We start from the raw sequence: 27,581 nt of genomic DNA on the forward strand, positions 1-27,581 counted from the left end.
AAGCAGATATTAACAACCACCAGCACGGGATACTGCTTTTATAATCACTTTACTTCACCATGGAGTTCAGTGTTTCATGCCTTACAGCTTAAGAGTTAGAAACTTAGTCTTCTCAGACCTTAGAAGCATATGATAGGCACGCAATCAAGTTGCAACATACTTGTTAAGACTACTTCCACTCCTAGGACATGAACGTACAATGAGCTAGAAGGGCTATAAGGCTATCCCCTTCAATATGGGAAAATGTACCAGGCATGTATCTGCCAGATCACACACTAGGTAGGTCAGCCACATGGAGCAGTAAGCATCTCCAAAGAACTACAAAGCACAAGTCTGGCCAAACTGTGCTCATATGTACTAAAACTACACAGGAGAGAGCAGCCAAACAGGGCTCAGGTGACAAAGCAGGCATTTGTTAAAGAAATTTAGCTTTTTATGAAATTTAAGGCAGGAATAAAAGCTCTTCTGGACTACATTTCTAATGCACTTGCATTGCCTCCATTACAACCAATCATTTTAAAAATACCTCAAGGTTCAAAGCTTTTCTTACTTCTGGACAGCACATAAATTCATAAACATCCAGCCTTCCTAAGTCCTATAGTAAAAATGCAGCACTTTCTTGGCAGAACTGTATGCATGACATCATGGCATCTAAGGCAAATATTAAAACATCTTTCCCCTCTCAGGAGCTCAGCTAAGGGAAAGGGAGAATACAAAGACTGACTGCAAACAAATTATTTTACCTGCTCTTGTTCCTTCTGCAGTTCTTGGCTGTTCTTAGACTTCTTTGGCTTAGAAGGGCCTCCAGGGCTAGAGAAAGTTGTTGGCAGCTCTGAAGATGGCATATCTAACTCGAGAGGTGGTGCAGACACAGAAGAGTCCCCCAGACATTGTCCACTTCCAAAAAAAGGGACAAATGGGGTAGACTTGGACTCTGACGGAGGACACAGCTCCTCCAAGCTGGCATCTGATTCTCTAATTGAGTCTTGCTTGTCCGTGCAGTTGTTTAAAGACAAGGCCTCATCCCCATGGTCCAAGACAGTCGGGAATGTCTGTGTCTGAGGTAGGGGCACATCCACTGCTCCTTCAGTAGAGCTTGGCCTCGCTACAGGCTCATCACACTGTGCTGTGGTATCCACAGCTTCCTCCTGATCAGACAAACTGCATTTCTTCATGACAACCCTTAAAAGAAGACAAACACACACAAAAAGTCATTTTTTAATAACAGTACTGTTCTTCCCATTCTCAACATGACCAAGATGCAATGGAGATGGCTAGACTAAATTTTAATAATCTGCTTGTTCTGATTGCTCTGAAATCAGGAAGGGGGCAAAAACAGAACAGGAACTACTCTCTCCACAGGAAGAGAAGAAAATTACTTTAAAGGAAAAAAACAAACAATAGCCAGATGTAAAGCACAGTTTTCATTTCTGCCTTCCATTCATATTGTAAGGAACAGAAGGAATAGCTAGATGATTGTACAAAGCTTATCACTGACTCCCACCTCATCAACCCAGGCAGTCAGCAGGAGGCACTGCAGAGTTTGGGAGCTTGAAATAATAAATAAACAAATAAAGGCAGAAAATTAGAGGGCGGAAAAAAAAGATAGAAAAGGAAAAATAAAACACAACAAAAAGACAAAAAGAAAAAAACAAGAAGCAAACAAGCCTCTTTAATCCGTACAACTGGTCAGTGCCAGCATCTGCAGCTGTGGGAAGCACATCTGGGCAGCAGTTTCAGATAAACAGGCAAATACAATAATTACTGAGTGCAGTGATGTTTGTTTGTCTTTTTGAACTTTTTCTCCTGCTTTTTTTTTCCCTGATACTTGAACAAAACAAATTCACTAGAGTGAAAATACAAAACAAAGAGCTCAAACTTGCTCCTCCCAACCTGACAATAGCACTGCCTCCTGTTAAGCCAAGTGACTTCAGTGTTGTCTTCTCTAGTGCATCTTTTCCTGAGATCTGTAGCAAAAACAGAGGAGAAATTACAGCAACTGCCTACCTGAGAGTATGTAAAGAGGTCTCTGTAGAAAGAAGTCTGCATTAAAACCACCACCACATAGCACCAGAAACAACTCAAAACACTCTTTCCGCAGTAAGAAATGAAACCTGAATCCATCTGTATGCACCTGTATTGCTTTAATTCAGTATTAAGTTATCTTCATAGAAGATAACCTATATGTTTCTGTCCCATGCATACAATCAAACCTGATGCAGCCACAGCAAAGCATGATTTTTATGTCAGCAGTTAAACCAGGCAACATCTCTGAGCTAGGAGATGGCTGATTTCATTACACACACCTCCCATCTGCTTGTAATGACCTGTTCTAGAATAAAGACAATATGTCCACAGAGGTCAGTGGGAAGTAAAGGGGACAGCTAGGGAGAGCAAATTCCGTAATACACACATACAAAATTTTAAACAAAACATTAATAGCAAAAGATCAAAACGGGGAGAAAAGCAAATATTTATTAAAATGAAACCACTGTTTTGACTTGAGCTTTAAAAGATGTTGGAAAGAAAAACACAAACAGGTCACTGAGCTCATTTTATGGGCTCAGAGGTCTAACCGGCCCAGGGTTACGTTCCAAGAGAACTTTTTTCCATACAGACTTGTCAGGCTTTGAAAAGATCAACATTTTTCTACTTCCCCTCTCAAGAAAGTTCAAAAGAAACACTTTCCAGGTTGGAAAAGTTTTCCTTATACTTTAGGGGCAGAAGAAGAGACAGTTAAGAGGTTTTGCTGCCTTACCTCATCTCGCATGTAAATACAGACCGGGCAGAATTCACCACGTTGTTCCAGAAACTCCCTGCAATAAAGAACAAAATACTGCAGCATCTGTAGAGCAGTCAATTCCTTCCAAAACCAATGTAGAGAAACAGTGAAGTGAAAATAGCTAGAAACACTCTCTTCTCCATGTTAATCTAGAAACAGTCATTACCCAGCTCACAGAATCAGTAGTAGACATCAAGAATGCATTCCAATACATTCACTGCTCCTTATACACAGCCCTCAACAGAGTTCAGAAACAAAGAAATAATTCCAGCTAATTTTGAAATAAGTCCATCTTAATTGACAAATTCAACATCATTCTCAGGGAGCTTCACTGACCAATCCATAACATCACAGAGGAGAGTTTAAAAAGCCCAAGTACTGCTTTAAGTTCAATAGTTGGTGATGGCATAGACTATACTTTCTTTAAGGAATGGTCAGTTTCTGTCCATGTATGCATAGCAACAAATGGAATGAAATAGTTCTCTAAAGCAAATGAACAGAATCATAGAACTGCTCAGGTTGGAAATGACCTTCAAGACCATTAAAAGCCCAACCACAACCTAAACTAATGAGGTGAGGACAAAGAGTTGGTCTGTCCTAGCGTCAGGGAGATTTAAAAACAGCAGAGACTTTCAGATTATGGAGACTGGGGACAAAACAAAGCCAAAGAAAAGGCTGCTGTAGTAGGAAAAAAACAGAAGGGAAGATAAGCCCACAGGTAAGTGTTCCAACAAGGCAAGTGATGCAAGGCAACGACAGGCCATCTGCAGGGGAAGACCTCAGTGAATGACTCATAGCATACAGGAGAGTTACAAATAGCTCATGGCTGAGAAGATGACAGCCCCAGCATACTACTCTTAAATGATGCTTCTTTTCCCATTTTTCCTCAAGATAAGCAATTCTGAGAAAACCAAATAGAATCTTTATTACACATTCATTTGATCAAATGTAGAAGGTTGAAAAGAAAAAGACAATCACTGTCTGTCACAGCAAGACTCAGCTCTCACTCATCCAAGATTATTCGAGCACGCAGCAGTGCCCACTGCATGCAGAGTCATGTGTGCTCCTACACTGCCAAACTGTGAAGGTATATATTCAGGATATTACTCAGAATCCTATCAGAGATCAGTTATTCTGTTTCAATGTAAAGTTAATTAATGGGAAAAAAAAAAAAAAAAAGCCTCTTTAAATTCTACTGAGATAACTGTCACACACTTCCACACTTCCTGCACCTTTCATTTCTGGAGAAGCTTCCACTGGAAACATGAATAAGTCACTGACCAGAATTTCAGACAGACAGCTCGTAAGAGTCTTAGTGCTTAACTGTGGGAACCAAGTTTGGTTCCAATAGTCTCAGCAATCAAGCTAAGAAAAAATTATTGCAGATGCTAACCTCTTGCACTGGAACCAATTCGGCCCAGCATACAGTTAGGAGGGTGCAGTCTGTCACACTGATGTACACTGCACGATCACTTTGGCTGAGTGACTGGTTTGACTCCTCCCTTGCACTGTAGAGAAGGATCATTTCACACCATTACTTCTTGACTTTATGCTCCCACATCCTACTCAAAGGCATCTCTCAGCTTCACTGAGGAGCATCCTATCTGTGCACAGTAGATGAGCCTGTGTACCCAAATGCAACATCCTGTTTTTTCAGTGCAGCGATTCCAATAACCTTAAGTGTCATCACAATGCTCAACTGGAGTAACACAACACCAATAACTTTGTCAATGTCTTACGTAGTGTCTCTGTTGTGTCCAAAAATACATCACAGTTTAGCAGCTTAGAAGAATACATATGTAATCAATGTTTTGCCAAATATGAGTTTATTTACTCTGGTACAAAGTGATAAAACAAATGGAACAGGGGAGGAGTCAGCCAGTCTACAGAGCAGAAAAAAAAACAAGGGGGATACAGGCATTAAACTGCGGGAAAATTCAACAAGGACACTCATATTTAGGACTCAAAACACAGCATCAGAGAAATGCAAGAGGAGTAGCTGCAATGAGGAGTCACTCAGAATTGGGAGTGCCATCTGGGAACCTACAGTATTCAATGCTTGTGTAATCCTCAAGAGCAAGAGCACATCAAAGAGTTCCAGATGGAGGACGTGGGGGAGCAAACCAGTTAAGCACCGACCAGAATTCAGATTTCTGTTTGCTTTAGCTGTAGCTGCCTATCTCCAGCCTTGATCTAAAGGTTTAAACCTTTCTAAATAAAGCACGCAGCAGCATGGTGATACAGGATAAGGCGAGTCACAACCAAAATGATGAGCCCCACTTGCTAGACTCAACAAATCCATAGACAGCAACATGTAAAACCAGCCCTGAGTTCTGTTCAGGGAAGTGAGGGGCTGAGAACTGCTATCAGATTGACTGCAACAGATCAGAATGGGTTCATAGTACTGAGGTACCTCTTCTTTTTTGAGGGGGGAAGGGAAGGGAAAACACACTTCTCCCAGCCAATGTACCAAATGCCATCGTGCAGGAAGTAGGTGACAGACATGCCCACAGCATCCTAATTACAGCCAAGCTTCAGCTTATGAAAAACAATTAAGTTTGTAGTTCAAAGGGGAAAAAAAAAAAAAAGCAACACCAAAACAACCTAAAATAGGTTGCAACCATGTGCAGTTCTGCAATCACTTATACTCAGCCAAGCACAAAAAGCCATACACGATGCTCTGCAGGAACCAATCTGTAGCAGACGTGCAGCTTTCTGCTCCAGCATGACTATTCCTATGTGACCCCTTTTCTGCTCTTACTCAGACACTGGAGTCACTGCAATCACCACCAGTGTTGGAAGGAAAGCTGGTTCCATTACTGCAGGCATTCTCCCGTATACCAGGAGGACCCTACTTGCAGTTGTGTTTATAAATACTACAGCTGCTAGAGTACTTGAAGCAATGGCAGCAAAGCATCAGCATCCAGGACACGCTCAAGCTGTCAGAAACCTCGGAGTTAGGCTGGTCTCAAGAGGCATTCTGCAGCTGTCACTTTGCCTCTTCCCAATCCCATGGTGGGGGGAAGCAAGTCTGCAATAAGGGGTGGGTTCTGCTTACACTCCGGTATGGAATGCAAACCTTGATGATTTAAGGCAAAAAACAAAGCAAGCAACCCCACAATTTGTCTCCTGATTGGAAGTTTGGAACAAAATAGCACCTAAGAGACTGTCTTTAGCACAGGCTATGCATGCTCAGACTTCTCCAGGCGACCTGGAACAGACAGTGAACTTCACTTTGCCTTTAACATTTTTGCTTCCAACCAGGACCACCTGTATCCCTAAAGAAATCCTTCATCAAACTGCAGAAAAAGAAAGGGCTGCTGAGATATGGAGGAAACAGTGCAGACTTCATAGGCTGCAGTTTCTCTTTGGAACCACAGAAAATGGGAGACAAAAACAGCTCAGGGGAATAAAAACATTAACCTCAGGTCATCTACCAGAAAATGGTGATGATGATCATTTAGGAGGAGAGAAGCTAGGATGCAGTGGAACACACATCTTCACCAAACAGTCCAAGAAGAGAGGAAACTAATTTGACTTACACAACCCAATTCCATTCACCTTTTCAAAATCTCTTTCCACTTTAATCCAAGGAACCCTTTGGTTGAACAGCCTTCTAAAAACGTGTGAAAAAATAACTGAACTGAATGAATGACACCACAGACGTAGCGAAGAGTCAAAGTCAATGGCCTTCAAGCACCCAGACTGCAATCACTTCCACGTAAAACAATCTACAGAGCTACTGAAGCTGCCACAGGGGCAAAAGTAGGAGGCTGAAAAGCAACAGCTCTCCCAGGTCTGATGCTAAAAGGGCATCCACCACTTGTGCCCTCAACCGGTCTCTGAAGAACAGACTCCAAGCAAAGATCCCAGGGAGACTTATTTTTGTATAACTCTGGTAAGCCAGCAGGCTCCTCCTCCAGCTGCTGTTAATCCATTACATTCATTCACTGAGGCAGGCACATACATCAAACACATTGTCATTTCTTTGATGTGCTGTTCTTTAGAAGGGGAACGGCAAGCAGATTAGATTCCTCCATGTAGTGATCTGACAGGGCCTGTAAACATCTTGTGCAAGGACTGCTGCATGCTGAGAGGAGGAGCAGCCTGACAATAGCTTCCAGACCTTCTTCAGACCCAATTAGCCAAGATGGACGTTGGAGACCTGGGGGAAATTCCAGTGGATTTAGAATGCTTCCCCTCACGCACTTACAGAGGCTGAGCATTCCAGGAAAACGTCTCCAGTTGGAAACTGGAAGGGAGGATTCAGCAGAAGTCACAAATTTGTTGACTGGTTAAGTCAGCTGCGTCAGCACACACTGGAACAGCACAGCCCATAAAATCTGAATGTATGGCTATAGATCCAGCTCGTCGTGCAAGTCACACACACCACCTTCACTGCTTTTTGTGTCAAATTGGAAGCCTACAAAGTCCACCCAAGCATCTGAGCTCAGCTTCCAGAGGGCAGAAGAGAATGGCTGTGCCTCATGAACTGAAGTCAATAACACAGTAGCAGCTATAACCTTAAAAAGACCACTGTGCATATTAACTATCAGTGTCACAACAACCTGTAACAAATAAAAGCTCCAATCTGGCAGCTCCTGAACTGCAACAGGCACCCCTCTTCTCCCAGAGGCACCAAGGATGTAGTAAGGTTCAAGAGAGGCCTTAAAACACCCAGAACACCAGGCCTTTGTTTCTCCATTCCTCTCTTGCCTCTCTCTTTCCTCTACCAGAAAATAAAAGTAATTATTTTCTGTCTGGCATTTACATGCAGACTGTCCCTTTTGACTTGAGAGTAAATGCCAGACAGTAGACCTCACCATTAGTGAGAAGAATGAGTAACTCACTTGTACCACTTTAGACTACCTCAAGCATTTCCTCAAACTATTGTTTGGTGATACAAAATGCTGAGTAGAAAAGCTGACATAAACCATTCCTACCCATCTGCTCCCCCCTTTGGGTCTTTATTTCTGACACGTTACACTTCTTGTCGTAACCGTCTGCAAGACAGTTCTTAACTGGATTAGGAAACTGACCTAAGGAAAATACTGTTTTTCAGCTGAATCAACTACGTAAGCCAATTCCCCACAAAGCTGCACAAATACTATGAGGAGAGTTAGATGGGAGTGCAGGAAATAAGCAGTAACTACTATGGTGATGTTTTTGACAGACCCCATGATCCCATCTCCCTCCCTCGGGCCAACACCAGGTCCTCGTTTGATCTTTCTGTGGGGCAGTGGGGGAGCTAAGCTGACAGAAAACCAACAGCACATCACTGGGAGGTCCAAAGAATTACTTCTTTTACTCTGGCAACAGCTCCAGAGCAACTCAAGTCACACAACCCAACTGTGCCACCCCGACATACTGAGGTAACGTTGGCCAATTCAACTCCAGAACTCTGTTTCTTCAGCTATTTCAAGACCAGTACAGAATAAGCAATATTAAACTTCAGCTAAGGTTGTTTCTGCAGGTATATGTTAGGCAAATGCTAACACGTGCCCACCATTGGGCAACTGCTACAACTCAGCGTGCATGACAATCCATCACTTTGCATCCTGTAAGCCTGTGCTGAAAGGTTGAGCTTCGCTGAATGCAACTTCATCATCCCCCCTTCCTTTCACAGTGACCACTCACTCTGCAGCTTTTCTAGCACTGCAGCCTCGGAGACATAAGAACATTGCAGATAGAAGGCCACCACCTCTTCAGATTGATCAATGTTTGAGAGTTCTGAGAAACTAACAAAAAAATACTTCCTGGTTGCACAATATTGCAATACAGCATCTGTTCAGAGGAGCAAGAAATTAATAGGCAACAGAAGCAAGAAGTTCTCCAGTCACATTAGAAAAAGCCAAGAGCAACTGGCAGACAGCAAGGAATGCAAGAGGAAGAACAAGATAGAAACACAGGTTCTGAATTGACCCATTATCAAGAGAAAGGTGAATCAAACCACAATAGAAAAACAACAAGACTTGGAAATTCTATTTGGAATAGAATGGCTGCCACATCTTCCAAGCCACAAAAGAAGAACTGTCTATAGAGAAAAGTTTATTAGCTTGACATCTTGAAACAATACAACATCTTTAAGTCAAAACTAAAGACAAAAGAAAGCACTCAATTAAAACTGGACTCAAACAGTAAGATTTCTAACCCATGTATATATTTCATAAATCTAAGACCAGATTTTCTTCCACTTAAATAGGATTTAATCAGTCTTCTGAAGATTCCATATTGCTTGCTGAGAGCTCCATATTTCCTTGAAGATCTGCATGACAGCAAGTCCCAAAAGCAACAGCAACCAAAAGCAACAGCAACCTGCTTTAGAACCCCTCCTACCAGGTGAAGCAAGAGTGTGTTGGTTTGGGTTGTTTTTTTTTAACTTATTAAACTGCATTTATCTCAAATCACAAACTTTCTAACCTCCTCCCTTCCAATTCTCTTCCTCCATCCCACTGGGGACCACGGGGAGGAGAGCCAGCAGCTGCCTACTTGGGGTTAAAGCAGAAAGCTCTGTAACTGCAACTACAGACTGTCACATAGAGATCTATTCAAACACGTATTCTTTTCACTGCGTTGCTCACCTGGTCTTTGCAAAATGGTTCAGAAGTTCCCACAAAGTCTGTTGACAGAGAAAGGTATCTTGCAAACGGGAGCCATCATCTAACTGCAGTGCAATCCGAACCTACAGGAAAAACATGCTGAATTACAAATGCTGAATGAAAACCCTTTTCTTTGCAACTTTCTTCATCATTTCAATGATCTCTAGAACCTGCTATCCAAAAAAATGCAACTTCCTTCTAAGCACTTGCTGCAAGTGGTTACATTAGACGCAAACGTTGATTACAATATCTTAGAAGTTAATATTTGTAACAAATTGTTCTGCTACAAATATTGTAATTTTAATTCTCCAGCAAACAGATTCATTTGGGTGATTCATTAGCATGGCAGTATCCTCTCACATCACTGAAAATTCAACACGACCACATGACTTCAGTTTCAAAAGATCTGCCAAATGCAATTAACAGCTTTGCTTTCAGAGTCCAAGCTCACAGTGCGCACTCAGTGCTGCTAGGAAATTACCATTTAAATAATCTGACATGAATCTGTCCTGTTCTTCTCAGCTGCACAACCTGTAATGTATTCTCACGCAGTAAGAACGCACAGCATGGTACTAGCTATTGTTACTACCTCTGTCTAGAAAAACAGCAGGACAACAGATCTGATTCTGTCATCCAGACATCCACCAGCCCAACCAGTATCGCTCTCCAAGGACTTCTCTGCACTCCAGACTTTGCTTCTTAATCAAACACTGTCAAGAATTCCAGAGGACATCTATTTGATTATGAAATGTTGTAACACAAGGAATATTCCTGATTTTCCAATAGCCCTGAAGTAACAGCAGAAATTAGAAAAAAAAATTGAGCCCTTATTAAAAAAAATCTCCTCTTGATTCAGAGGATGGAAAAAAGAGAAGTCACACTGTTCTCCAAATACTGCAATGTTTGTGCAGCTATGAGTTCACCGCAGTTGATCCTCACTACCATGACTGCGTATCTACTCAGAGTCAAAAAGAAATGACTTTGAAGGAAGCATATGTGCCAGCTAGAGCCAGAAGATGCAGGCAGAGGGGAGAGAGAAGGAGCTCAGGTCAAAGCCTAGAGAAAGTAAAATGGAACATGGAGGACCTTTTGAACAAGCAATTGGAGGGAGCTGAACAGGAAAAAGTGAGACGAGAAGCCAAAAGAGGAGACTTTTACAGAAGTGTTCAACAGCACTGAAAGCAGCTGATGGGGTCACAGCTACAAGGGAGCTCTGCACAGAACAGTTTTAGTGCAAGTGGCAAACTCAGTCTCCATACCACAGCCTGAGATGTGCTCCCCTGAACGTTCCCTCTCTCAGCACTGCTCAGCTCATACACTGTTCTAACAGTGCAGCCAAAGGTGGTAGAAAAATACCAACTCAGGTAACAGATCCCACTTGTCAGGGGTTCTTATTGGAATGTTGTATCACCATGAACTGAAACACCAACAGAGAAAGGATGCAAGAGTCCCATATGGTGTGCCACCACAGGCAGCTGAAACTGTACAGTGAGAAGCTCCATAGCTCTATCAAATGAATTCCAATGGCTCGGACAGAACTGATGCACAAGTAGTGATACCCACACAACACAAAGCTCTGTCAACTTAAGCACCAACGTACAAAAAGCCTTCCCAAAGCCCAACAAATAACATAACTTGCATATCCACACAGAGGAACAACAAGCACGGTTCAGAACTGTCTTTTTAAGTTACTGGAGACCAAACCAACTATTACCAAGTCCAAAAAGACAATCTATGCAACTTGCAATTCACAAAGGCTTCCTAACCACCACATTTTAATGCACAACTTCAAGTTTTTAAGTACCTACACGTGGCATTAGAAGAAAAGAAAAAAAGTGTTTTCCAACCTGGAATGTGAACATCTACACTTATTAGCTCATGAAGCATCCTTTATGCTCTATAGAAAATTTCTACTGGAAAATCAATAAATAAAGGGCACTTCCAAAATGAATAAGCTGAGGAACAGCCCCAGAGAAAAGGTTAAGCAGCCAAACAATTACACCACATACTCCAATTTCTTTGGAGGAGTGTGTTTACCATCTGCTGCAGCTCCCACCAGCCCTTGCAGGACTGCAGATTTTGATCTGCTGGAGATGGGAATCACGGTGGCATCGCCAACAACCAGCTAACAGAAGGCAGGATTTCAGCCCACCATTAACACGACCTCCTGGTTTCCTCCATGCTGAAGAGAAGCCGGAGATTACCCTCAGCTACAGCAGAGTGATGACAGCTGACATCACCATTCCACCAGAATCCGGCCCTGAAATTCAGACTGCCAGTTGCATCAGTCTCTTGGGCAACAGTTCAAAGCTAAGTATGTCAAGAAAGTCACAGTCAGTCAATTGGAAAAGTCTTTTAAAAAAATCCCAGTCTCCGTGTAAAATAATTGAAGATAATTGGCACTGGTATCTCTAAGTTTACAAACAGATAAGGAAAGGAACAATAACTTTTTCACCAGAACCGTGCTGACTGTGCCCCGAGATCACCTGCCATCACAAGGGGAATTTGGTCAATAACAAATGGCACAGAATCAGATTCACCCCAAGATTACCTTAACCAAGCTACGTGATCGAGTCCACATCTCCACAGCCACCACATTAGGCCACAGTACAGTGTCAGTTCAATCCCCAGAACTATCCAGTTGTTTTAAACTTCCTACAGAATGTGACACTCTTTCTCAGCGACAGGGAATTCTTTTGGACAACCGTATTTATTTTTACCAAGCATTTTCTCCTACTGTCCATAAAACAACTTCTAGTGAAGTGTCTGTTCTTAGTTTATGGGACAGCAACTCTGTTCAGATTGCAACATTTGCAAGCATGTTTGCTCTGCCTTCTCAACTCCTTCAAACACCAACAAGCACTCTAAGGGAACTCCTATTCCTGTGGATTATTTTGTTGAAATACAACTAAATAACAATTTTAATCAGCTTTAACAACGACCAACCTCAAACAGTTTGTGAACCCACCTTATAACCCTTCTCCTACATTACACAGTACTCAACCTTTCTAATAGGCTCCATCCATCTTCTTAAATAAAACCATTTTTTCCCCACAATATGATGCCTCTCAAACTAGATTCAAAGGTCAGGTGCTCATCACTGTACCATTCTGATAGAACCACTTGCATTTGGAAATGTTACTCCATGCCATCATAACCTTCTTTTAACTGAAAATTGCAGCAGATCCTCCCAGGTTGCGATTTGGTTTTGTTCTGCCTTTTAAATGATGTCATTTTGAGCAGACATGTCTTTCTGTCACAGAGTCAGAAAGGAAACACTAGCACCAGAACAAAGCATATGGAAGTTTGAAAGGTAAATGTGAACATTAGTGATACCCAAAGCTATAAAACACACCCACAGCAAACCAGAGTGAAGACCCCAAAGCCTTCTAATAAAACAGTGTTCAACTTTCAACTTATGTATGAGTTTATTATGTGACAGTCAACGTAACTACTACAACAAAATACCACTATCACAATTTGGCAGGTAGACATTAAGAGATCAACAGACCTGAAGATTTTCACAAAAGCTGAGAAGCTCCTTATTAAGGACATCAGTAAAAAAAGAGATTACTTTAAGCATTAGACAAATTTTCATTTCCAGACTGTTTGAATAAGATTTTACCACATCAAATGTTTATGTTCAGTAACATATATCCATTAAGTTGTGCCTCCAGCTGTTAGAATGACATGCATGAAAAGATTTAAGTCTCCTGAGGATGGCAATAATTCCTACAGAACAAAGCACCCATGAGCCCTTGGCCAGTAGTAACAAACAGGGGCATTAGGCCACTGCTAGACACAGCATGTCAGAGACAGTGATAAAGCTGTGTGAATACACTGTGAATTCTGTAAAGAACTGAGATTTTAGTTGAAACTCAGAAGCAAACGACAGTAACTGAAATAGAAACTGGCAAAGAGAACTCAGCTTTTGAGCGAAGTCATCAGCAATCTTTAAGGTCATATATATTTACGACTGCAAAGTTTTTCAGCTCTTCAAAAGAACCCTCCAACCCTCCACGACCACATGGACTGTAAGCAAAGACTTCCAGCTACCAAACTATTTTCCATCACACCTCCGCTATTCGTTGGGTGGTCCTCCACTCCAGCACTGGTCAATCCCGAACATGTCCCCGTTCATTAGATCTGACAGGATCACATCCAGCAGGACTGAACATTAAATCAGGTCACTGTTTGTAATGAACGTACCGTGTTTCCAATTCCCACTCTATTACAAGAGACTGGCACCATCTCCAGCTTGGCATTGTTGGGCAGTCTGGCAAATCTCCACTGTAAAGTGAGATCCAACACATTTCTCTGAAACCTAAAGAGAAATACAGCAGTTGAAGACAATGGCAACCATCACAGACCACGGTCACATCACTTTAGGGGCCTAACATCCAGGTCTGGAGCAAGAGAGCTCTCCGAGGGCAGGCTGTTACAGCGTGATGATACAGCATACCAAAAGCTACAGCTTGTAGAAGTCACAGATAAAATCCTCAACGAATGCTCTGACAAGAGAGATGTCAGAGAAATGTCAGCTAAATCACACAAGGTGTGCATTTGATGATAAATAACAAGGTATGCTGCTGCCCATCAGATGGACAACCTGGTTTTCACACTGTAAAGGCATGCAGTCAGAACAGCAGGCAACAGGGGGTCCTGTAGGGAACTAGAGAAAGTGTATGAGGGGGAGAAGCGGGGGCATGTTTTTATGGAAGGATTTCAGTATCTACCTCAAGAGTGAATGGACTTTGACACCGGAAAATCCACTGAGATTAATTTGAAGGAAATAACTTTCTGGAGGATCATCAGAACTGCGCAGTGTGGATCTCTCTCCCCACTGCTAACTATGAGCTGTTTCCTCATGTATTACCACACAACACCTGCACCGGCAATGAGTAAAAGCAGTTCCCGGCTTAGCGAACGGCTCCGGGACACATCGGCCCGCTCCACGCGCACCCAGCAGCCGGGCGGCCGCTCCCACACGGCCTTCCCGGGCCGAGCTGAGGCGGGCAGCGGGAGGCCTTCGAGGCGGGAGGGCCGCGCGGGCGCCCCCAGGACAGCGCAGGGCCGCGCCGCCGGGCGGAATCGTGGAGGGCCCGGAGCTGGGCCCGGGCCTCGGCCCGGCTCGGAACTGAAGCAGCGCGGACGACCCCGCGCAGGGACTCACTTCAGGCCGTACTCAGCGGGACTGCCGCCCTGCTTCCTGCAGACCTCCTCGAGGACCTGCGGAGAGAACGGAGACGTCACGGCCCGGCTCCGAGACCGGCTCCAGGCCCGGCCCGCCGCGCACCGCCCCCGACCCGGACCCACCTGGAGCAGCACCGTGCCGGGCCCCACCCGCACCGTGACCCGCCGCCCGCTGGGGGCCAACACCGACACCGCCGCACCCCCCCCGCCCGCCGCCGCCATCTTCCCTCCCGGGGAGGAGCCGCACTGCGCCCGCCCCGCCCCGCCTCCCGCGGCCGCCGGTACGAGCGGGGCCTGCAGCGGGCTGCGGGGTGTTCGTCAGCCGAGAGAACGGGCTCGTAGGGAGCTCCCCGGGCAGAGCACGGCTCCGGGCTCGCCCCGCTCTGCGCCCGGCGGCACCGCCATCCCCGCGGTGTGCGGCTCCGAGCCGACGCTCCCAGCGGCTGCCCGTGTGACAGCACGGAAAAGACGACGCTACGCCCGAACCTCCTCTGCCCCGCGATCAGCGCTGCGAGCTCGTCCGTTCACATGAGGTGTGCGCCGGGAGGAGCGGAGGGAGCCAGGATCCGTCACATCGTGTGCCCTCAGAGCGGACCGGAGCCTCCCTTCGCTCCCAGCACCGCCTCTGCTACGCTGAACGCGTTCCCGAAGAGTCAGCCGTGGACGGTGCTTTGGTTGCTCCTGTCGTTAAGAAGGGGAGCCTGGGTTAGCCACTGGAATCCCTTCAGCTGAAGCTTTTCCCCGCTGCCTCCATCCAGCTCTGTCCTGCCCGGTTTGTAAAAGAAAAAGGCCCTTTTAAGGGAAGGCTGGTGTTAAAGATAACGCTCGGTCTTCTTAAGCACAGCAAAGAAGGGAAGAAACGAGGCAGTGGGAAGGTGGTGATGCAGACGTCCTCTGGCTGCCGAGCACAGCTCCCCATATCCAACACCAGGACTGCTCTATGGCATGTGGTGACAGCAGTGAAGGATGTTGCATTGTACAACACATTGTTTACACCAATACTCAAAAATGTCTTTAATTCATGGTTTCTGTTCTTTCTGTTGTGTTGGGAAGGGCCACTGTCACACCACTGCCTACAAATGGGGCAACAAACACCACAACGTGCTTGTGTATCAAATCAAGGGACCCTGCCCTGACACTGGTGAACACCTTCACAGGAGGTATGAAGAAGCAATTAAAATGGCTCTGTTAATGACAGCTGCTGAGGTGGAGCAACCGTTGAGGTTTTAAAAGATACATTTTGGTTTTCATGGAGCCTGAAAGTAGTTTCTGGATGGGGGGTGGCTCTTGTTTGATGCCAGGAAAAGGCAGCTGATTGCTATTTCGCATCTGAAAGTGACACAACCTGTAGAGAAAAGTTGCTCCTGTTAAGAAAGAAAAAGACCACGGATGTAATTTCAGCTGAAAATCTTCACGCTGCAGGAAAGGAGACGGACGTAGCTTTTAATGGCAAGTCAGAGTCAGAAAGCTGCATGGAGGTTAAGGGTCACATTACGTATCCAGAGCCACTTCTAATCTTAAATATCCATCTGAAATTAGAAGCACCAGGAGAGAAAGGGGGGGGGGGGGGGAAATAAACCTGGAGCTCATTAAAGTGCAACAAAGAAAGAGGGACTCGTCAGGAAACAGCTGAAAATATCTCTAACAATCCAGACTTCTGCCACTGTCAGGGTGAAGGTGCCTGCAATGCTGCAGGTGAGCACAGCAAAAGAACACCCACTGCACTACAGAGTGCTGAGAAGCTGCTTTTCGTCAGCGATTACAGTGAAGAAAGCGTAGAAGAATCACAGAACGGCCTGGGTTGGGTTGGAAGGGAGCTCAAGGGTTATCAAGCTGCAACCCCCTGCCACAGTCCTTCCCTGAAGTCACCTGTCGGGCAGCCAGCAGTGCTTGGCATGAAGTATGTATTCCTGGAGCTGTGTGTGTTTGCATTCAGTCACACACCCACGTGGAATAATGCAGAACTTTTACTGCTTGAAAACACACACACCACACACCACACAAATACCCGACAACCTTTTTATTTTCTTTCAAATGGGTAAGAAATTAACTGTGAACACCTGGAAACACCTTGTAACCAAAATGTCATGCAGAACAACAGTCGCTTATCTCAGTAAGGAGGATTTCTGTACAGCATTTCCTCCTGCTGAGTCCCGGGGCTCCCAGCACAGCACCACACAGAGCTCTGTGCTGTGGGTACGGCCGGGATACGCCATCCCACTAAAGCTCCCTTATCCCCCCCAGCGCTGATGGTAGGAGAGCTGGTGGTGAAGCAGTGGGACCACGAGAAGTGGGATTTTAGCTGCTGCTGAGTGCTGTCTGTGTGGTGATTTACACCTCCCCACCACCACAGCTTCTGGTCAATTCGAGACTTAGGAAATGAGGTGGGGAACTTGAGCAGAAACATCTCATTTCTGTCTCATTTCCTATAGCACAGCAAGGTCCAAGGAATTCCAACGTACTGAACTGCACTTGGACATACTGGAACGTATTACACAGGCTACTTCATTCGGTGGGGTACTAAATCAAAAAGCACCTCCCTTTATGTTACTCCCAGTGGTTAAATGGTGGCCTCCCACATAACTTACTCCTACCAATAACAAATCCAAACCTGCAGCTTGCAGGTGTCTGTGTGTTTCACAGCTCTCACTGAGCCTCCTGCCACGCTGGGCACAATCTGCTCAGCGCAGGGTGGCTCTTGTCGAAGGTGAAGCTCTCACACTGACAAATAGTATTCAGTAACTGAAATGCATGCGCTTGGATGTTCCCCAAACTCAGTGTGTCACTGTACCAAAGGTAAACATCCAGAAGGAAGCTCTTCCCATACCCTCAGAGCCTCACTCTCTCCCAACAGCCCCTGCTCCTTGCAGCAGAGGCCATACAGATGATGGAAGGATGAGTAAGAGTGCTCCGAGCAAACAGCAGAGCAGGATGGAGTCAGGTACATGCAGGAGAGGCATCATTTGAACCTCTTTGCTTCACCACTTTGGACAAAAGCCCAGAGATCTGCAACAGTAACACACTCTCCTCTTTGCCCTACGGCTCCCCAATGTCCCCAGTGAGCACGACAGCTGGTGCAGAGCCCAGCTCCAGAGCTCCCCAAAGAGACAGAACACAAAAACAGAACACGAGCCAGTCAGAGTGATGGGAGGCATCCTTTTCTCTAAGGAAGTAGGGTGAGGCTCAGTGCTATTACCTGTCCCATTTCCTTGCAGCTACTGGGATCTGAGCTATATGAGCTCCTGCAGCTGCTCGTGCCAACCACACTGGTGATCCCAGAGCACAGAGGCCTCACAAAGCGATGTGTTTCAGCAGCTCCCGGCTGCCCCCCAGCCCTGCAGCCCCACAAACCCCCACAACAGCTCCCAGCGGCCGTGCAGGAGGGATGGGAACGGCGCTGCAGTAGGATGCAATGGTGCAGCACTGTGTAGGACGCTCAGGGCTGGGGATACACCTTCAAAGTCCAAACAGGCTGAGGAAGAAATGCAGCTGCAGCAGATAACAGCCTTAACTTGTGCCCAGCAAAAAACCTCTCCGCTTTCTATTTCTGGATTTCACTCCTTTCACTTTTTTGATCCCAGATAGATTTCCTGATGAGGACAGCCTGCAGCCCTGCTCCTCCCGGGGCTGCTGAAGCACAGGAGCTGCCCTTTGTGGTATCTAAACCCAGACAGACGTGCGCTAAGCGCAGCTTTTTCTCTGCGTGTTCATGGTTTGTAACGCTGAAGTTTGAGATAGTTACATTTTTGGGACGTGCCTCACTCTTATGGTTGACAGGCAGCCCACTAACAGATACTTAACGTTGCCTTCTGACCAGAATTCTTTTTAAAAGATACCGTAAATGTCACAACGCTACGGAACAACCAGGGAGAGCTGCCGGCAGATCCCCCACCCCACGCAGGTAACCGCGGGGAGCGGCAGGAAAAGTCCTTCGGAGTCCCGAGGCGGGAGGGCGCGGGCGGAGCGCTGCCCACACCGTGCGGGCACCCCCCGCCAACGTCCCCTGTAAGCACAGCCGGGCCCCTCCGCGCCCCTTTGTTCCCCGGCTCGCAGCCGCCCGCTCCGGCCGCCCACACGGAGCGGAGCGCCGCTTTCTCGGGAGAAACGACCGCTTCCCGCTCTTCCAGAGCCCCGCAGGTCGGGGCCGGGCTCCGCTCGGGCCGGCACCGGGAGACCCGGCTCGGGGAGCGGCCGCGGCGGATGCGGGAACGCGCTCGGCTCGGGGACGTCTCCTCCCGCGGGCGGGGGGCGAGAAGAACCACCCCGCGGGGCCGGGGAGGAGCCGCCGCCGGGTTGCGGGGGGTCGGGGGGAGGGAGGGGGCGCGGGTCGGGGGCGCCGCCGCCGCCGCCGGGGCCGACACGTGCGGGGCCTCGCGGCGCCGTCGGGGCCTCCGAGCGGCCCGGCCCCCCGCGCCCGGCCCTGCCCGAAGGGCCGCCCCGCGGGCGAGGAGGTCCGGAGGCGCCGCCGTCCGCGGTCCCGGCGCCAGCCCGAGGGGCGGCGATGGCGGCGCGGCGCGGGGGACGGCCCTGCGGAGCGGCGGCGGCTCGCCGTGCCGGTGCGGCGGGCGCGGCGCAGACCCCCCGCTCCCTCCGCCTCGCTCCGAGGGGGCGGAGGGCAGGGCAGGGCGGGGGCTGGCCGGCTGCTGCCCCACGCGGCGCCCGGGCTGGCGGCGCCCCCGGCGCGCTCCCCGCGCACTCCGTGCCCCTCTGTCATGCTCGCCGCCTGGGAGCGGGCGGCGGGCTCCTGCGCCGGCAGCCGCCCCGCCGAGCCCGCGCCGTCGGCGCTGCCCTCGCCGCCCGCCGCCGACCCCCGGCCCCGCGGACGGCTCGGCGGGGCGCGGCGGAGCGCGGGCGGCGTCGCCCGGCACCGGGGGCTGGCGGCCGCCGCGGCGCGGGGCGGGTGGCGGCGGGCGGCGATGGGCACGGCGGCCGTGCACCTCCTGCTGCTGCTGGGGTTGCTGCACGCCGGGCCCGGCGGCGAGGGCAGGAAGGGCTGGCGGCGGCGGGGCCCGGCGGCCCGCGAGCGTGGCGAGGCGACGGCGGCGGCGGCGGCGGCGCCGGCCGAGAGCTTCCCGCTGGACTTCACCGCCGTGGAGGGCAACATGGACAGCTTCATGGCGCAGGTCAAGAGCCTGGCGCAGTCGCTGTACCCCTGCTCGGCCCAGGCGCTGCCGCACGACCTGCGCCTGCACCTCCTGCACAACGCCTCGGTCACCTGCAACGACGGCAGCCCGGCCGGGTGAGTCCCCGCGCCGCGCCGCGCCGCCCCCGCCGCCGTCCCGCGGCGCCCCGCAGCCCCCGGCCCGGAGAGCGCTCCCCGCCGCCCGGCCCCGGCGCGGCCCCGAGGCCTATGGCGCCACCTCGCGGCCGCGCTCGGCCCGGCAGCGACAGGTGCAGCGCCTCCCGGCCGGCCGCGCCCGCAGCGTCTTGGCGCGCCCCGCGCCGCGGCTCCGCTCCCGCCGCCTCTCCTCGGCGCTGAGCAAATATTTTGCGTAGCGCCGACGCTCCGGCGGGGCGGGCATCAAAGCGCTGCGGTCGGGCGCAGCTCCCGCTAAGGCCGCGCCGCCTCCTGTTTGTTTGTCCGCAGCTACTACCTCAAAGAGTCGAAGGGCAGTCGGCGGTGGCTGCTGTTCCTGGAAGGTGAGCCTCCGGCGCCGCCTCGCCCGGGCGCGGCTCGGGGCGGCCCCGCGCTGGCCGCCTGCCCTCGGCTCCGGGCAGCCCGCGCCTGCGCGCGGGGGCGGCGCGGCGTGACCCGCGGTGCCCCGCAGGGGGCTGGTACTGCTTCAACAGGGAGAACTGCGACACGCGCTACGACACCATGCGGAGGCTGATGAGCTCCAAGGAGTGGCCCGCGACCAGAGTGGGTGAGCGTCGCCCGGCGGGCACGTGGGGGAGCGGTGTTTGTTAGGCTGTGGGCAGCGCGGCCTCACGGAACTCCGGCCCGCGTCCCCTCCTTACTGTAAATGCGCTCCAGACCCGCCGGGATCTTCTAAAGCTTGGTTTGGGTGCTTGTTTTGAAGCGCGTCTGTGCTTCTCTCAGTACACCCCTTCCCCACTCGGATCGCGGTGCTGTATGCATCGGTGTGCATAGAAGTACCTTTGGCTTTTTAATGTCACACGTAAGCTGAATCGATACCCAGAGCTGTGGGGCTCCGGGGCTGGCAGAGCACTGCCAGCCTCCCTTCCTTCTGGTTGCACTCAGTCCCTCCCCATCCCACTGCTCCCATTTGCAGGTGCTCACCTGAGGGCATTCGGTGTCAGGGAAGTGCTCATCTCTGTGCCGTGGGGCCTTTCTGTGCTGCAGGAGCTGTATGGATGGAGCTCTGTAGGCAGGCTCCAGCCCTAACGCAAACCACGCTCTGAAGCTCACGTAGAAATCAGAGTGTCACTGAATGTTCCCTCTTTGCGTCCATCTGCAGGAACGGGGATCCTGTCGTCACAGCCGGAGGAGAACCCCCACTGGTGGAACGCCAACATGGTGTAAGAGAGACTGCTCGGGGAGATGGCTTCTGCTGTTACCTCCTGCTTTGGGGTAGCAGGAATGCTGCAGGGACAGGTTAAGGCCAACAGCCCCATGAGGAAATTGCCCGTTTCCTCCGTGGGTGCCATACACATCTAACTGAAGTTGTGCCGGCCTGGACTAGAGAGCTCCAAGTCTGCTCTGCAGGGAGCCGTGGGGTGATGGAGAAGGACTTGGGGTAGCTGAGAGCCTTCTCAAATAGATGAAGTGGCAAATCCCGTGGCGTGTTGTGTGTCCGCCAGCTCGGGGGGGCATGGAATCACTCCTTTAGTTCAAAGAGGAGAAATGAGAAAGATCCGTTTCTACGCGTCTGTGTAGGAGGGAAAAGCAGAGGGATGTGAACGTGCATCCTGCAAGCTGTAGGCAGATTGGGAAGGTAAAATCATTCCTGCGTGGCCCCTGGGTGGCTGCACTCAGCGTTGCACGGCTGAGCATCTTCTCAATGTAGGTGTGACAGAACTGAAGCACAGTTTCACTGTGCAGGCACCACTGTGTCAGTGGGAGCTGAGGGCAACATCACAGCCCCCTGCCCTGCCCACCTGGCATAGCACTTCAGCTGGATCAACAAAAGACACGTTCTTTGTTGATTTATCTCAGTAAAGCCAGCAGCGTTAGGAGGTAACGGGTATAGGCTGTGCAGGAGGGTATGTCAGGGGCTGTGTGGATGAGAAGCCTTTCCCTTCTCCCCTCCCCAGGGTTTAATTTTCTTCAGTCGTGTGACCCCATCCTCACCCCGCAGGAACGCAGCACTCACACAACTCTTTTACAGATTCATCCCGTATTGCTCAAGTGATGTTTGGAGCGGTGCCTCTTCCAAGTCTGAGAAAAGTGAGTGTTGCTGACGGGCTGTTGCTGCCGCAGCCGTTGTACTTTGAAGGCTATGGCCAGACTTCTGTGAAATGCGCGAATGGGGAACAGGCTTTTCTCACTGAAGGGCAGGAAAGAATATCGAGCTACTTCCAGATAAAACATCCTGATCTCTTTAGCACAGTCTGTTTTGACATAGTTCAGAGCCACTGCTTGCGGAGATGTTACTGATGCAGTAGGCGAGGATTAGAGGAACTGAATTCCTTTTGGATGACTCCCCGGCTTCCAGCACACAGCAAATTAAACGGTGCAGCTGAGGAGCCATGGTTTGTTGCATGTGACTTTGGCTTTGCTGATGGGAGAGGCAAGTGAACTGAACTTCAAACTTGTCTCAGGGAGATTTCTGTCCTTGGAAAGGAGTTGTTGCGTGTCACACTAAAGCTATCTGCAGAATTCTTTGCAAAAAGAATCGTTGCTTTGCATACGTGCCCGCTTTGCATCAGCTGTCCTTTTGATAATGCCAGAACTCAGCATCTGCCTGGAGGAGTCCTCTCCCAGATGGAGCTGAATTTCATACCTGTGATCTGTTTCACCTGGTGCTCACTGAGTTAAGATGTTACAAGGAGTAATACCTACAGAAACAGTCTGCTTTGCTCTCCTTTTCCTTCTCTTAGCTCACCAATTACTGAGCACTCTGTAGGAAGGCCTGCTGGTGTTACCTTGTATTCTGTTCACTGCTTATTCACTTCTTTCAGGGAAGTTTAACACGGGGGGACATGCAGGTGGAGGGAACGGGCCAGTGTTTAGATCTGTGGTCCTTCTGTAATGTTCTTATGCATTTGTGGAGGGGAAGGGAAGGTCTAACCCTGGGCAGGAAACAGCTTTGTTGACACTGAGGTCTCTGTTTCAGATGAATATGCCTTCATGGGAGCGCTGATCATCCAGGAGGTCATCAAGGAGCTCGTGGGAAAAGGTCTTAGCACTGCAAAAGTGCTGCTGCTGGCAGGGAGCAGGTATGTGTCTGCAGGGCATCCACAGCAGAAAGCCCTTTGGAAAGAGGCCTCAGCAGCAAACCCTCCACCTGTTCTCCACGGGGCTGTCCTGTGGGTAAATGAAGTTGTTTAGAGTGTGGCTACTGTGAGAGGAGACGTATGCTAGCAGCCGTGCCGTGGCCATATCTGCATCGTCACTGCAGTACTCAAATTGCTGTTGCAGTGCTGGAGGAACAGGAGTGCTGCTGAACGTGGATCGTGTGGCAGAGCAGCTGGAGGAGATGGGCTACCAAGGGATCCAGGTTCGCGGCTTGGCAGACTCCGGGTGGTTCCTGGATAATAAGCAGTATCGCAGAACTGACTGTATCGATACCATAACGTGTGCTCCAACAGAAGCCATCAGAAGAGGAATAAGGTACAGTCACGTGCTCTGAAGTGTGCTTTTGTGAAGGTCAGTGTGGGAGGATGTTCTCCTCTGTCTTCCTGCATTTGGACACCTGAAGAGTGTTTGTTATATAACATCAGTGGTCTCTTCGGGGATTTTATATTTAAAATACAGACACATGAAAGAAAGTGTGCAGTTAGCTGCTCTACAATGCACTGACTGTACAGTCAAGAAAGAGCTTTGCTTCTAGTAAGTTGGCACTTATAACCAGAGCAGAAATAGACCGGCATATGGAAAGATCACTGTTAAGATGTTATCATGACATTCGTTCTGTTGCTGCTTTGTCTTCCAGGTATTGGAATGGCATTGTTCCTGAACGCTGTAAGCTGCAGTTTAAAGAGGGAGAAGAATGGAATTGTTTTTTCGGGTATAAGATTTACCCCACTCTTCGATGTAAGTATTGGAGGAGAGAGAGAAAATGGGTTCTGGGTTTTTCTCTGCAGATAACTTACAGCAATGTTTGCCTTCTTTTTCCTTCTTTTTTTTTTTGTCTTTCCAGGTCCGGTCTTTGTTGTCCAGTGGCTGTTTGATGAGGCCCAGCTTACTGTGGACAATGTACACCTCACCGGGCAGCCTGTTCAGGAGGGGCAGTGGCTGTACATCCAGAATCTGGGTAGGGAGCTGAGAAACACCTTGAAGGACGTGACGTAAGTCTTGGAGGAAAAAGCAACGCGTGTACTTCCAAGAGAAGCCGTTTATCCTGTATTCTGATAGCATTTATCTGATCTCTGCAGAAATTGGTGTCATGCATTGATAACTGTACTTGGTCTATGCCAAGAATCCTGCCTTTTTCATTTCTGAATAAGCACACAGGAATTTGCAGGCTCACAGTTACCGGTTGTCTTTTGTTATTGATAAGAACGTGTTGGTGCTGGTTGGTTTTGTTTTTTGCCAACCTCCATAGTGAGGTCTGAGACCCCTTGCCATTGCACAGCCACCCACCCCACGGGGTTCTTTTGGAAAGTACCGACCATAAAACGCTGAGATAGTTCTACCTCTGTTGTCTCATCAACTATTCATGTACTTTAGTTGCTGTATGCAACAGGAGTCTCTTGTAGTAGATGCAGGATGGAACCCCTTTTCTTCTAGGTACTTTGGAGACCAACCAGGTTTTATACCATGATAGTCATTGCTGTTTCAAAGCACTTTGTCAGGGCAGCAAAAATCCCACCCTCTGTCTCGTTGAGAAGGTTCTGTTGAACAGGGGCTAATTTATCCTCCCAAGACCTAATCTGTGTTTCTGTTTTCTCCTTTAGTGCTAGCTTTGCTCCTGCCTGTTTATCTCATGAGATCATTACACGCAAGTGAGTGAGTTTACAGCTTCTCTGAAAGGTCAACATGAAAACAGTGGGGGAAATAACCACTGTTATTTAGTGGTTATTTAGTTATTATTATGTTTCACAAAGTCCCGATAGCCTGACCTCTCTGACACAATCTGTATGGTTTGTCTTTTCAGCCATTGGACAGACATCCAGGTGAAGGGGACATCGTTACCCCGCGCCCTGCACTGTTGGGATCGGAGCCTACATGAGAGCAACAAAAATGGGAAGGCCCCTCTGAAAGGTTGCCCAATTCATCTGATTGACAGCTGTCCATGGCCCCACTGCAACCCCTCGTGCCCCACTATCAGGGACCAGTTCACAGGGCAGGAGATGAACGTCATCCAGTTCCTCATGCACATGGGTTTTGATGTACAGAAGATGGCACAGCAACAGGGCCTGGAGCCCAGTAAACTCCTGGGGATGCTCAGCAGTGGTAACTAGGAGGGGATCTTCCCAAGGGCAGAGAGATTAGATCAGGAGGAGACTCGGAGCCCTTCTCCCACTCTCTCTAATCTTCCTTACGCTCATGCAGGCTGGTGCACGCTCACCCCCGTACAGGCTGTAACCTGCACACCCCCACATGCTCCCACACTCTTGCACACTTAGGATGTGTTAAGAAAAGAAAGGAAAAAACCAAGCAATTTCTTGCTTACACTGTTTGACTGGAACGTGTTACCTCCAAACTCCAGGGCTCGGTCTTGGCCATTCACATCCTCTTCTGTGTTACACAAGGCAATCTGACACAGGGAGTAGAGAAGCCATAAATAGCACGATGAGAACCTTCCCCAGATCTAGGACTTTCTCCCTTGCCACGAATTTGACATCATAGACTCATACAAGTGGTGAAAAAAGCAAGCACTGGATTTCTTTTGTCCAACTAGAGGTGAAGAAATGATTACATGACTTCCTAGAGGCCAGCATCTCATCATGTATCGCAGTGCACAAACCAAGGACACGTGCTAGGGATGGACACTCTTGTAATCAACTTACTTTCGTCTTATTTTATAAAATGACTTTTTTTATTACTTTTTTAAAACTAAGCAAGAAATATAAATGATATTGTTTTGTAACATATTTTTTTTAAATAACGAAGAAACCTCTTGCTACTTTGGCAATGTGGACATATTTATTTTAATATGTAAAATGCTATTTATAAGAGCTGACCAGAGAACCATTCATATGTCTTTGTAAAGTTGTATATGCTGCTCATTTGGATGGGATTTCCTTACGATCACTGTGCCTGGCGGTGGGCTGAGAGTGGTGTTGTCATTTTACAATAATGAGACTCTGGTGTTCCCCTCGCAGTATGCTTTGTCATTCTCTCTCAAGAAGAGATCGTAGTGTATGAAGATGGAGATTTTTACCCAGCATCTGCTGTTTGCATCCTTACAATGGCATTTTCAGCTTGAGGACTGTGATATGTCAGGTATTCCAGGGCATTGCATTTTAAGTGCATTTTGAGATCTGTCTTTACAGCAGTTAAGAAATGTTTGATTCAAGCAGGCCTGTCTTAAAAGGCAAAGCGTTTCCAACATAAAAGCACAAGACAAGAAACAACATATTTCCATTCCTCTCATTTGTGAACACACCCTCTTTGAAATGGGATGAGAGCCGGGGAGGGATCAGAAGTGTGGCTGAAGCTGGAGACAGCAAGAGGCCATTCCTTAGAGCAGAAAGCTTGTTTAAGAGCTTTGCTATAGCATGCTGTGTCAGTGCAGGCAAACCTGTGCACAGAGCACAACTTCCATCCTTTCTGCAGAGGTTCTTAACACCTCCTTTGTGCTCACTTGCACTGTGGAAGTGGTTACGCAGTGCATAAGCAACAGAACGTGAGGGCCTAACGTTAGAAAAATTCCACACGCTTTCAAGGGAGAGCTTACCAGGTTAAATGCAGTGCTGTCTGTAAGGTCCCAACCATCCCCTCACTTCCTATGGACTGCAGCAAACACCCAGGCAGCACCATGCTGGGAAGCAGCCCTGCTGTGTGAGATGGGGCTTAATACTCAGCTCAGATGGAGTGGTAAGGAGAAAATGAATGGTGCTCCCAGCAGAGCTGAAATGCAAGAAAGCTATCAGTGGAGTTTCCATATTATTTGTGTAGGAATTACTAATAATTTGTATGCTTTAATTACTGATGTAACAGTAACATTGTTCTGACTATACTTTTCGTGGCACTAAGCTGAGAGGCTTCTTCAATACAGGGAATGTCTGAAAGCGTGCAGAAAGCGGGATTCCTTTGAGGGCCAGAGTTGCTTAGGGTCAGTCAGTGCAGAGCTCTGGTACCGGAGTAGCAGCTAGAATTGCTGCCATACACTCATTCTTCTCTTGGGAGCATCGAGGGAAACTGCTGCATCTGTCAGTTGTTCTGCGAATGGTTGTACACAGGGTGATGCCTTTTGATGGCTCTGTGTCCAGCAATGCTTCTGCCAGGAAACGTATAAATGCCACTGTTCAAGTTTGCAATACTTTCCACTGAGCTGGTTGCCTGTATTTCTACAACATGAATTCAAAGGCTAATTTCTAAAAGGCAAGGAATGTTCAGAGGGGTTGTATGACATCTATTTTTTTTCTTGCAAGCAGAGAAAAAAATTCCCTGGAAGTCAGCAATCTCTACTTCAGTGTGGCTCTGCAACAGTCTTTTGAAAGATAAAACAGAGCAGAAGCCCTCAGAAATATTGTTAAGGGGGGAATTTGGCTAATTTATTAGAAAAATTATATGATGTGGTTGCCAGCAGTATCTGGTAACAGGAATCTGTAACCCAGGGGGTGACTCCCAGTTCTATATTTCTTCTTGTACTCGTGCAATAAATATAATTTTCCCAAGCCTTTGTGAAGCTGACACTTCTAAGTTCATCACCAGTGATATTTGCTATATGGAAGCCAACAGCAGGAGGGGTGAGACTGGAAGAATTCCATACCAT

The 27,581-nt window shown here is 48.4% G+C and overlaps 2 protein-coding genes and 1 non-coding gene across 3 annotated transcripts in view; 1 reads left to right on the top strand and 2 right to left on the bottom strand.

The window, feature by feature from the left end:
* The window catches only part of ASPSCR1 (ASPSCR1, UBX domain containing tether for SLC2A4), a 41,903-nt gene extending 21,672 nt beyond the window's left edge, over positions 1-20,231 (bottom strand). Inside the window, 8 exon segments of the mRNA NM_001389524.2 lie at positions 744-1,182; positions 1,894-1,967; positions 2,759-2,816; positions 9,364-9,464; positions 13,591-13,705; positions 14,555-14,610; positions 15,061-15,255; positions 20,169-20,231. Coding sequence (NP_001376453.1) covers positions 744-1,182; positions 1,894-1,967; positions 2,759-2,816; positions 9,364-9,464; positions 13,591-13,632 — 714 coding nt within the window. The 5' untranslated portion in view covers positions 13,633-13,705; positions 14,555-14,610; positions 15,061-15,255; positions 20,169-20,231.
* MIR6599 (microRNA 6599) lies at positions 15,106-15,202 on the bottom strand. The gene has a single exon (NR_105593.1). It is a non-coding gene; the product is annotated as a microRNA 6599 (primary transcript).
* Positions 19,269-27,483, top strand: NOTUM (NOTUM, palmitoleoyl-protein carboxylesterase). Its single transcript, XM_015295353.4, has 11 exons — positions 19,269-19,813; positions 20,162-20,214; positions 20,343-20,438; positions 20,994-21,054; positions 21,864-21,922; positions 22,812-22,914; positions 23,117-23,308; positions 23,631-23,731; positions 23,838-23,985; positions 24,595-24,642; positions 24,795-27,483. Exons 1-11 carry the CDS (start codon positions 19,287-19,289, stop codon positions 25,099-25,101), a joined length of 1,695 nt encoding a protein of 564 aa, XP_015150839.2. The 5' UTR covers positions 19,269-19,286; the 3' UTR covers positions 25,102-27,483.
* Positions 27,484-27,581: the final 98 nt, after the last annotated feature.

This window comes from Gallus gallus, chromosome 18 (genome assembly GCF_016699485.2).
Source record: "Gallus gallus isolate bGalGal1 chromosome 18, bGalGal1.mat.broiler.GRCg7b, whole genome shotgun sequence".
Taxonomy (NCBI): domain Eukaryota; kingdom Metazoa; phylum Chordata; class Aves; order Galliformes; family Phasianidae; genus Gallus; species Gallus gallus.

Excerpts from the sequence above, each read along its gene's own strand:
- NOTUM (XM_015295353.4), top strand. The coding sequence starts at position 19,287 with ATGCTCGCCGCCTGGGAGCGGGCGGCGGGCTCCTGCGCCGGCAGCCGC. Across the intron at positions 22,915-23,116 it reads CTGCTGCTGGCAGGGAGCAG|TGCTGGAGGAACAGGAGTGC; the intron begins GTATGTGTCTGC and ends TTGCTGTTGCAG. Across the intron at positions 24,643-24,794 it reads CATGAGATCATTACACGCAA|CCATTGGACAGACATCCAGG; the intron begins GTGAGTGAGTTT and ends TTGTCTTTTCAG.